The following is a 12,677-nucleotide window of genomic DNA, read 5'->3' on the forward strand; positions in this document are numbered from 1 at the left end:
AAAACAATATATTAAGCATATGGAAGTGGAAATTCAAAATTAACCAGTTAAACGCGATATACGAAAATAAATTTGTATCAAATTAAAATTAGCACAAACAAAATATAAAGCCTATTGGAAGTAAAATAATCATGTAATAATGATCTTTGTAATAATGATCCTTTTTCTTGACAAAGTTATCTATTTAATGGGAAAAAATAGTAAAATTCAGATCTGTCTTTGAATATCTTTCAGTATTATAAAATTTCAAAATATTCCTCTTTTTAAAAGTGCAGTTTCTAAAGAAATTGTGAAAGTATAAAATCAAAAAGCCAATTTTATGATTAGTATCGTCATTGCATAATTTTAAAGTACTTTTATGATTGCATAATTTTAAAGTACTTCTATAATACTATTACTAATTGAAAATCTATTATCATCACATAAATGAAATCAATAGATATTCTCATTTAAATAGAAACTTAATTGGAAATATCTGATTACAAAAAAAATTTTTAGTAGTAAATTATATTTTGCTCTGACTAATTTTTTTTAATTTTATGTATAAGTGCATGTATTGCACAAAAAAAAAAAAAAAAAAAAAAAAAAAAAACCAGCATATTCACTTTAAATTTGGCATATTAATTTTTATTAAGACTTGCTTTCTTGTATTGTAACTCATAACAAGAACCAGGGAACATATTATTTGTTGTTCACTGCTTTGCAACTGATATGCAACTCATCAGTAGTCAAATAGTAAAGTGACTGAAGTCTGGTAGTTTGGTTAGCCAAGCTAACGGGCAAGTTGTATGATTGTTTTCAAGGTATTCCCAATATTTAATGTAGATTTAAACCAGTTGCCTTCAGAAAGACCTTCTTGAAGGCATCTTTCCTCTTAGGCAGATATATCTCCCATGCTTTTCCCTAATTTAAAGAAATCAAACCCAACTGATGTATGCTGCTAAAAATTGTATTTATACAGTCCACATTTAATAACATCACAAAAATTGCAAATATGGTCCAAGTCGGAACATTTTACATGCATATATTTATATTAATTACACTAATTGCATATATTTATTATATGAATATTTTTAATTTCTGTTTCATCATTAATTATTATTAATATATTTATGGACAACATTTTTTTTATTGTACTGTTCAATTTATCTTTGATTTTAATTTCACTTTTAAATTGTCACACCATAATTTTATCAGTCTTCTGAAATTTTGTTGCAGTTTCACTCAATCAAATCTGACAGTGTAGTTCACAGATGCAGCATAAAAACTGTGTCAAATATCAGTCACTAAGGATGTATGGATTAGGCTTTTCATGCCATCTGTTTTGTTTATTTCATGCTTATGACTGCATAAAAAAAACTTGCTTGAAACAAATGTTGTGTCACTAGGAGTGACACTTGTTGAAGGTATTCGTGGTTCATTTTTGTTTACTGTTACAACTTCGCTAAATCGAGACGAGCAGATGAATAAAACAGAATTAAAGTTCTTACCTTAATAAAGTGTAATCCAAGCTGCGGAGGTAAGGAACACGATCATTATATTAGCAAACACATAATAAAAAATTTATTAGGTATTAGAAGAATAAAAAATATGTAGAGATGATTACAAGCGTCGTTTGCTGTCCATTGCATAACGCGAGAAGTGAGTCATACAAGGAAAGAATGTTTCTCCTTTTTTTTTTTTTTTTTTTTTGATCAAGTCCAATCACAGTTAGCGGGGATGAGGGGGAAACTAACGTCGGAGTTGTACAGCCTCATCGCTGTCGTTATGAATTGCTCCACAATCTCCCACTTGATGAGCTGTTTTGTCCGAAGTAAGGCCGATTCCTTTTAATAAAAATTCCAGCTGTTGTCTCGGTAAAGGTTTCGTGAACATGTCTGCATACATCATTTTACTGTTGCAGTGTATTAATTTAACAATCCCTTGATTTTGTAGATCACATACGTAGTGATATTTCACATCGATGTGTTTGGTGTAACTGCTTCCTTTCTCTTTTCGGGAAAGATTTATGCATGATATATTATCCTCGAATACGATGTTAGCTTCCTGTTGAGCGAAACCTAAATCTCCCATCAGTTGTCTAATCCATTGTAGCTCCTGCAATGTTAAGGCTAGAGCGATGTATTCGGCTTCTGTCGAAGATAGGGCGACACAGTTTTGTTTCTTGCTTCCCCATGATACCGTACTGTTTCCTATTTGAAATATATATCCGGATGTGGATTTTCTGTCAGAGGTATCTCCTGCCCAATCAGCGTCACTGTAAGTTTTGATGACTGGTGCACCATTGGATTTTAGATGTAATTTGTAATTAATTGTCGCTCTCAAATATCGTATGATTTTAATGATACCGTTCCAGTCTGATGTTGATGGATTTTCTACTTTTCTGCTAAGTATTCCAACAGAATTTGCTATGTCAGGTCTTGATACTGTTGCTAAATATAAAAGTGCTCCCACTGCTTCCCTATACTTCCGATTATCAGGAAAAACGTCATCCTGGTTGTTTTGGTTCTTCGTAAAATTCGTAGTCATGGGTGTATAATTTAGTTTCTTTGGTGACTCTCTGTCGAATTTTTCGATCATACTCTTAATCTTGTTAGCTTGATGAAGTTTAAAGCTTTCGTCTTTTTCTCTTTTGATTTCAATTCCTAGATATGTAGACACTTCTCCAAGATTTCGAATGTCGAAATATTCTTTGAGAATTCGTTCAACTTCTCGAATTGATTCACACTAGGGCTCACGACTAATATGTCATCAACGTAAACGATTATGTAAGTTCTTGCGTTTTTCTCAACTAGTTTGAAGGAACATGGATCAGCCTTTCCTTGAACGTATCCTTGTTTGGAGTTTCCAGATCCTTAAATGTCACTGTGTGATTTACAGAAAGGTGAACAAACCCGTTATCAGACAGACAATCATACGACTTCAAATAATCAAATGTGATTGTTGTACCAGGTAGGATATTCCATTTAGTTACATCCAACAAAGTTTCTTTTCTTCTGCCCTCAACCACTTGAAAAAAATCATCTTCCCCTCTCTCATTCTATTACACCAAACATCCACTTTCCTTCCACTCATTTACCTCTATTATATTTCCATTTACCAAATTTGCTTTCATCTATTTCAATAACCATGCCAGAACTCTCAATCCTTTCACCTTTCCAATACATATATCGGCATACTCATCCCTACAAAAGTTCTTGTCATTGTTGATATTTAAATCAGTCTTAATCATTTTAGTATTAACTTCGTACACCCACATCCATGTAAAAATCAAAATCTTAATACTACTCAAATGAGTTTCCTCAAACCATGTTCCCTTTCTAATGTAACACTTTATATCGTGAGCATTTGAACCTTTTTTGCAATAAACCCATTCAAAGCCATCTGAACAATTTTACATTCGATTTTATGTTTACACATTTCCTTAGTACAAACAGGACACTTATAATGGCTACTAAGTAAAGCAAAAAGCATTAATTCACTGACACACCAGTCAATTAATGCTTTTTTTCCCCCTTTTGTTCCAAATCGTGCAGAAACTTCAAGTAATCTTATCACATACAGCCATTTTACTGTGTAAAACACAAAATAAGCAATGTACTTCCTAATCAACATCCAACACATAAAAAGCCCTTACAAATATTTTCTCATCAATCAAATTCTACGCAGTCACGCAACCAATCATGTCATAACAGGGTTTCCATAACATTAAACTACTCAGGTTACCATAAGTGAAACAACACCTTAGCGATAATCCAAGGGGCGCACTAAAATATATTTAATAATTAATATTATTGATAATGTAAAGAACTTGTTTTACCGTTTTAGCAAAAAGAAAATGAATTTTTTGTACCATTGGCTATGAATCTGAACTTGACCGGTGTTTTGTTAAATTTAGGATGTGCATAAAGATTTGTGAATTTATTGTAGTAGTTAATTGTAAATTCTTTAACTATAGCATCTTTCCATTTATTTGGAAAATACCTGTCTTCCCCAGTTTCAGTACAATCACAATAAGAAAGTTTTAGAAAACTTCAGTATTTTATGAAAGACCTGTTATAATTTAATAAAGCAAAGACTCATTAGTACTGCTACCTATCAACAAATCAATACAAGCACTCAGATTCTCCAAAAGAGGTTGATTGCTTTACATTGAAGACTTAAAATTAGGAACAACTAGTGCAATAAATTCGCAAATCTTTATGTGTTTCTAAATTTCGCAAAACCCCGGTCAAGTACAGATTCATAGTCAATGGTAAAAAAAATTTTTTGAAAGAAATTTACATTGTTTTTGCTAAAATGCTGAAACAAGTTCTTTACATTATCAATAATATTAATTTTCAACACCACAATTTCAATTGGATTATTAATAACAACATACCGATCCTGGGAATGCTCCAGTCTTTAGATATTAAGAATATTAATTGCTATGATTTTGAAAATCTTTACACTACTTTATGGTTAAAAGGTATATTTGATAGTCTTCTCACGCTGCCTGATTTGTTTATGCAAATTTTTACAATAGTCTTCAAAGAAGAAGAGAACAATTACATCAAATTTAATACAGTCAAATACCAAAAATCCACTGACCTGAAATCCGCATTGCCTCTCAAAATATAAACATTCAGTTTATAGGTTCCGGAAACTGCAACATTGAGTACAAAATATCAAAGAAAAAATACTTATCAAATAATGATGAGTCATAACGGAAATACCAAATTATTGACATCTTGATAAAAGTTTTTTCCCTCTAATCTGCATCGAGGTAAAAAAGCAGGCGATTCACTCAACTCTTCTTTCAAGTTCATGATTCACGTTGTTGTATTTACTGAGCTTTGTTATTTCACAAGATTATTTAGTGCTGCCTTTTATTTAATCCGGATATTTTGTGGATAAATTAAGAATATTTTTAATTTCAGCCCTTTTTAATACAATGACAGATAAGAAACACACTCATGATTTTACTGCTTGCAACGTTGAAAAACGTAAACACTTTGCATTGACGTTAATGCAAAGTGCAAATTCTGCAAAAGATGGAGGCAGGTTCCACTCCTCGGTTTATAGCAGAATCGTATGGAATTGCGACAAGATTGTGTATGATATACAGAAAAATAAAGAAAAGCTGTTTAAATTTTATAGCAACAGTGATTGTAACACTGGAATCCGAAACTGGAAATCTTTGCTTGAGGCGAAATCGGCAAACCTGGATGCTGTGTACATATAATACAATGAATAATATAATCAATTTATATATGTAATAATAATTTAATGCATATAATAAATTATTGCAATAATGTATATAATAATTTAATTAAATGTATCTAATATGCCTTATTTATATTGCACTTTGAATCTGAATATTATGATTTATCTTTTCTGTCCTGAAATTCGCAAAATCCTAAAATCTGCACAACCTCTGGACCCAAGCTTTGTGGATTTCTGAACTTCTACTGTAATACATTTTCAAGCAAGTACGGGTTATAATAATGGGGTTGAGCACCTCATCTGCAATTTATAACTTATTCATTCCTCTTCTCACAAGAATATCAGTTTCAAAATTCACTAACTAATGATCAACGTAATTATTTTTCCAAAATTTACAGATATGTGGATAACATCATTGCATTCAATAGCTGTAATAAATTCGAAGACACAAATACCTATCCTACTTGACTCAGCAAAACTAGCCTACAACAACAAGAAGTAGTTTTAGTTTACAAATTTTAAACTGCAAACTTATTAGAAGCTATGATAAAAGAAGAGATTTCAATTTTCATCCCATTAAACTCATGAATTCGAATTCCAACATCTCCAAGAAAGTTATAATTAATACTATTAGTACCTAAATTCTTAGAATAAAAAAGTTTTCAACAAAACAGATTATCTTCAAGAAAAAATACAAAAACTTATAAATCTCCTCATAGAAAATCAAATTCTAAGACTCACAATTTCGCTCGCTTTAAAAAAAAAAAAGCCTACATTAACTTTATATTTTAGATTACTTGTTTTCAGTGAATTGATATTTTTAACCCAAACCTGAAAAGAAGGTAACCAATGGATGACTTTAACGAGTAATTTAATGTGAATATGTAATTAAAAATTCTTTTCGCTTTGAATTAGGCTAAGATTTAATGAATGTAGTATTAAGTACTTATAGAATACTGGCATTCTATCCTTTTTTACTAAACAATAGGGCTTTTTCAGTTGTCTTAAGATGTATTATAGCTCAATTACATGAAGAAATTAGATTTTTTAATACTGTATTTTGTTTTCCTGACCTCTTGACCAGGTGTAAACTTAATATTGTAGAAATATATCACCATTTTTTATAATTATCTTACAAGACTTGTAATAGCATACGACACCATTATTTGTCCCAAGGTTGCCTTCTTCCTTGTTAACACCCCCCATTCCAGATTTTTCACCAAATGAATCACACGTGGAAAGCGCAGGCCTTTCTTTTTTTTAAATTCTTTTTAGTGCTTTTATATTCGCCCTCCAATGACTTTTCTAGTTTGGTACTACTTTTTTCCCTTTTCTGGTTAACTCTTCAGCAGGGCTCATTTAAATTTTGGCAGCCCTTTCAGCATCCATTCTTTTAAGCATTTAAGGCTTTTTGCTTGAATAGAGGTTTAAGGAAAGGTATGTTTTGCATATTAAAAAAATTTTTCATAATTAACTTTGATCACTCCAGCAGTAAATTTTATTGATTCTCTTTGGTATAAATTAAAGTTCACAAAAAGATAAAATTATCGGGTAATTGAGCCAGCTCTTTTTTGCATTAGATTATATATAATTCGACTGAACAATTTGTTTTTCAAATATGAATAGCAAATTGATTCATTAATTCTTGTTTTAGAATTTTCCTCTATGATTTAATTTAGTTTTGTGTAATTAGTTTTTTTTACCTAATTTTAGGTATTTGTACTACTTTTAAGCATTTGTATATCATTTTTATACAGTACAAAGTCTGTAATCCGGACAACCATGATCCGCACCTCAAAGCTACAGACTTTATGCGCATGCATAAACGCAGAATGCATTTACGCATGTGCGTTTAATTTATAACGGACGGTATAAGCTAGGCTTAAGTTATCTAAGGCATTTCAGTTAATGTTGCAGATTGCACTGTTCCTTAATCTTCTAACTGGATCCTGCTTATTATTTTTTGCAGACTGTTAGAGCAATTTTATAAAAAGTAAGCTTGAACTTTCGATTATGTCAAAAAGAGTTTCCAATTCTGGAGTTGGCAAAGGATCTATGAAGCGAAAGCATGTTTCGATGTCCATTAAACAAAGTGGAATTGCTGAAAAAAAATTGATAAAGGCTTATCCATCTCAAAATTATGCGAGAAGTATGGCATTGGAAAGTCCACTATATATGACAAAAGAAAAAGGAACTTTTTGAATTTTTTGTGGAAGCATCTTAAAAAACTTATATTGAAAGAAATGTGTAATAAAGTAAACAAATAAATATTAAGCTTTTTTTTTTAATAATTTTGATACCCTTTAGATCATAATTGTTCTTTATTTTATAAATTACGATTTCATATTTTTAATTCTGTAATTTCTGCATGCCATCTTACCAGATTTAAATTGATGATCTATAATCCAGAATCGCTCAAGTCCCGACGATTCTGCATTACGGACTTTGTACTGTATTTTTGTTTACTTTGAGTATGAATGCACATAGGGAAAAGATCTGAGCATTTCAGACCTATTAGAAATTTGTTTTAAAATGAAGGTTTAGTAATAAAAAGTGGTTTTAAGTCTCAAAGGGTTCAGGGGAACAAAACGTGTATTCAGAACTCATTAATCAACTTGATTTAAAGCTCCAAAAATCTTTTCCCTTGACAAGTTCAGTCTGAAACATTAAGTAGAGGAGATTAATTTTTTAAAGCTTCCTTAATTTACATTTAACTTTTACCCAGAGAGAAAAGGTTAGACCTTCAGATTTCTGGAAAATAATTTTATTCATTTTCATTCCGACCTTTATTTTTTTATTTTTCATCATTTTGCAATCTAGTGGTTAACGCACAGGTTCGTCTCTTTTCTTTTTTAATTATTAAAACTTCAGTGATGACTATTCTCAAGATTATGTGTAATATTGTATATATTATAAAGTTTCTTTTTCATTTCAGGTTTTGCATGTGGAGCATTTTTGGGTTTATTTTCAGCAAGTATGGATCCAAGTATTGGCATAGCTCCTGAAAAACAGACATTAAAATTTATTATGAATGACTTTAAAGTAAAAATCTTATCGTATGGGAAAAGCTTTGCAATGATAGGTGCTGTTTTTTCTGCTATAGAATGTGGTATAGAAAGTGTAAGTTTTTTATGTGAAATTAAAAGCAAAAACATTTATTTGTGCTTAAGCAGCAAAATTAATTTTAAAATATAAAATTTCATTATAAACAATTTTTAATATGCTCATGAAACAAAAATATGAAATACTATAAATTAAATTATAAAAAGTGCATATTCTCTGTCTGTCTTTTATTTATTGTATAATGAAATTGATTAAGTTTAGGAACTGCCTAGTTTACTAATTTGATGGTGATTTTCAAATGTTTAATATTTGCCATTTTGCTCGTCTTTTAAAATACTTGCCATTTTATTTAAAATAAAGCAATATTGGGGGTTGATTTATAACAGGCAAGTTTACAAGTTTATGAATTTAAGTATATATTTTGAATTTTTTAACTTGTTATTTTATTTTATGTTCAGTTTTATCACTTAATTTTAAGAAGTTATCACTGCTAGTTTTATCATCTAATTTATACTGTTATTTTATATTTTGTTTCATGAGGATGTTAATTTTTTTTAGGAATTTTAATATATGTGTATATACACTTACATACAGAGTGGCCAATAAGTCCCTGTCCATTGATATATGTACTTCAATTAGGAATAGGTTTAAATCTTTCATTATCTGGAAAAAAGAACAAACATAAAATTTACCATACATACAGATGACAGGTGAGAGCGAATCCAGCCACCCGGTTGGCTTAATAGGACTATTTGGGTATCATCCAGAATCCACAACTGTACAATGCAAAAACTGTTTGGCACCCCAGAAGTGCGGCATCGGGAGCATAATAGAAACATCTGTTGATGCTGTACCCTGAAATCTAAGCATTTTAAACTGATATTTAAACATTTAATGTAATATAATAATTGCATACTGCAGCTTTTACATAAATATTATGCACAATACTTAAACATTACTGTGGTGCATTTTATCTGCACCTAGGTTTAGACACTGGGAATATATTGTTGCAATAATGTTTGTTTCACACATGTGTACATTGTTGCAGGTACGTAAACATTTTACACTGTTTTACTATAATTACTGGCAAATTCTACAATGATACATACATACATATATGTAAATATATATATGTGTGTATGTATATACATATATATAAATAGATACACATACGTAAGTTACCCTGATGCATTTTATAGTTGCTGTGGATACATAAGTTAATTCTAAGTGTACAGGGGTCCATCATATGTGCACTAAATAACACACTAACATGCCACATAAGAGCACTAATAGCATACAATGAGGCACCCAAGAGTAAGACAGTTCTGAAGATTGGGCAGTATCAATAGTGCACTATATGACACTATAAAGGTTCTGTCCTAAAGCTTGCAGTTTTTCTATTATGAGCTTAAGTTTTCTGAGTAGAGTAGGTTGCTTAACCATTTGACTGCTAAGCAATTCTTGCAAGAATGCACGAAAACTTCGGGACATATTTTGACTTGATGTTGTCAAATAAAACACTCTCATTTAGACAAATATCAATCAATTTTAATAATTCTTTTCATATTATAAAGCAACAAAGACACACTGAAACTCTCAGCACAAAAGCGCTGTGTCGCGATTTCCAAGACAAATGAACGCAGCGCTTTTGTGCCGCATAGCAGTCAAACGGTTAATGAAGAAGCGCATGAATGGTGCATCATCAACAGGCAGCCCCATGTGCCACGCCTTTGTAAGTTTGTATGCTGTTATGTAATGATCTGGTGTACCAGCCTATCTGCACATACAGCACATAAGAGCATTTAATACAGCCTAATACAGAGGTTAGATGAGACATATCCTCTTTTACTCTGGGAAGGGACCATGCACATTACAAATCTTGTTACAGATGGTGGCAAGATAAGTCGATCAGTGGAAAGTCTGTAGTAAAATGCATGGACTCTTCTACCTTGAGGAGCTGTATCCCATTTCTCTTACCATTGTTTTAATGCCTTCTCCCAGATCTCTCTTTTGAGATTAGGTCCAGGTAGCAGAATGGGCACAGGCTGAGCATTCGTATTTCTTACTGCTTTTTTTTTTTTTGTGAAGTTATCGGCTACTTCATTCTTCTGGTATCCAACATCTTCCTTTATCCAGAAGATGTGAATAGTCTTTCAACTCGCTTTCTCTAAGCAAACCCTGTATGTCTGCTATCAGAATAGAGGGATGGTAGGGATTACAGATTGCATAAATAGCAGAAAGGCTGTCTGTGAAGATGCAGGATGTGTGCCCATCAAATTGTTCCATTGCCTAATTGTGGCCACTTCAGCTTGAAATACTATATTTCCTGATCCAAAGTCCCCTTTCCATGCTTGTAAACTTCACTGTTACACTTTATTACAGCACTGCATGCAACTCCTCCATCAAGTTTGGAACCATTTGTGTATATGCAAATTGCATTTTCCAAGAAAATTTTGTCTGTTGAGCTTCATTGGGTGGGCATGGATATCTGCTCCATGTTGTTCTGGATGGACACTGAGCAACGAACTCTTATACTCATAATTGGCTAGTTTAAGGTGAAAATTTCTGAATGTTGACAATCTTTTAAGCATTGTAACAGTTGTTATTGCTGACTCCATGACTGCCCTAATGTGGAGAGCTGCTAGGACTGTGGTAGCTGCAGTTGCTATAGTACGATATGTTTTGGTGATGGCTAAGGCAAACAGGTGTTGTGCACTATTCAAGATCTTGATTTTATGTGTACTCATGGTGCTGGCCAAGATTTCCACTCTGCACATAATGACTTTTTCCACTACCATATTGTTAATTGTTTTGAGAATATGTGGTCTTAGGCCTCAATCAGAATCTTGCATGCTTTTAAGCTTATTTACTATGTGCAAAGCTTTGGTACTGTATCCAAATCAAGTCTTCATCTATAACAAGGCCCAGGAGTTTGAGTTCTGTGGCTCATTTTGCTTGTTTACCGTTCATTTCTATTAATGGTTTTCTTTGGATAGTTTGGCCAGGTTTGTGGGAGGAAATGTACCTGGATTTCATTTCCGAGATTTTAAGACATTTCTGGCAATAGAGACGATGGAACAGGACTATAACTTAATTGCAGTTTTTCCGTAGAATGTCTCTGCTATGCCCTTGAACAATTAACATGGCATCATCAAATGCCAGAGCCTGTGTGTGTGATGGCCATTGAACTTTAAAGAGCCTTTCCCACTGGGGTTTATATGAGCTAATGGAGGCAACTGATGTAGCCGACCCATCTCCAAAACCAGTTTTTCCCATAGGGCAGCAAGTTGAAAAATCTGAACTGCAGGCATAGCGGAGCTAATCGACACATGAAACTGATACCTTTAGTTCAGATAAACCTTATTGGGAATAGCCCTTAAGATTCAAATTGAAAGTAACATTCCAAATGTCTGGACCCTGTGGGCAGCCCGAGACTGCTTTCAAGTCTGCCACAAGTGCCCTTCATTGTGGACCACAACATAGGTCCAGTTGCTGAAGTAGCTGATGAATGTAGTAATCAGAAGATTATTAGGAATATAGGCTCCATGCAGTGCCTCTATTAGGGCAAGCACCACAGAGAATCTTTATGCACTTTGTAGGTCCAGACTAAAAATGGTTGCATGGTATTTGTTGCTTTTAATTGCTTTCACTTCATGTTGAATAATGTCTAGGGCATTTAACGTGGATATATTTTCTCGATATCCAAAGTGGGCCTCTGAGATTGTGCCTCTGATGAAAAGATCATACATACAGGCAGAATTGAATAACATATTGTTATGTGCATATGGATTTACAATGGATTGAATGCACACAGAACCGCAGAATTTAATTTTCATATTTTTAAAATATAACTGATGAAATACAGTTGTACCTCAGTATGCATCTGCTTTGAAATATGTCTAACTTGATATACATTCTGTCTGGACACAAGAATCTCCGTTTGGTGTATGATAAGCTTGATAAATTATGACTGCATATACTTTCTTTGTTTATCTCTTTCAAGACAATGCTACGACTACCCATGAGCATTTTGCTACTGTTCAATAATCATCCCACCCTATAACTCTAAATTTCCGAGTGGGTTTTTTTTTTTTTTTTTTTTTTTTTTTTTTTTTTTTTTTTGCATAATGTTTGTGTAAATTCTTTAACCATGAGTTTTAGGAATGTTAATGAGAAGAGTCAAACAATAAAGAAAATTGTTAGAATCGCTACTGAGATTGAGTAAAAAGTATCAAGATGGTATGCACATCTGGGACTATATCTAAGCTAAGGTTATATCATACCATAAGCTGAGTATAATAGTGTCTGTGATTGTGAAGAAAATAAAAACATATTAGCTGGCAAGAAGGAGGTGAATTAGTCACCAAACAAAGACCAGAGACGAGTGAATTAATTACTTTATTTTTATT

The 12,677-nt window shown here is 32.3% G+C and overlaps 1 protein-coding gene across 1 annotated transcript in view; it reads left to right on the forward strand.

Annotated features, from left to right (window-relative positions):
• The window catches only part of LOC118182018 (mitochondrial import inner membrane translocase subunit Tim22), a 30,785-nt gene that overhangs the window by 8,006 nt on the left and 10,102 nt on the right, over nucleotides 1-12,677 (forward strand). Inside the window, exon 2 of the mRNA XM_085820764.1 lies at nucleotides 8,141-8,325. Coding sequence (XP_085676890.1) covers nucleotides 8,141-8,325 — 185 coding nt within the window. The remainder of the gene's footprint in view (nucleotides 1-8,140; nucleotides 8,326-12,677) is intronic.

The sequence above is a fragment of the Stegodyphus dumicola genome, chromosome 7, assembly GCF_044657685.1.
Source record: "Stegodyphus dumicola isolate Sdum_Otavi_A_Nest chromosome 7, ASM4465768v1".
In the NCBI taxonomy this organism is placed as follows: Eukaryota; Metazoa; Arthropoda; class Arachnida; order Araneae; family Eresidae; genus Stegodyphus; species Stegodyphus dumicola.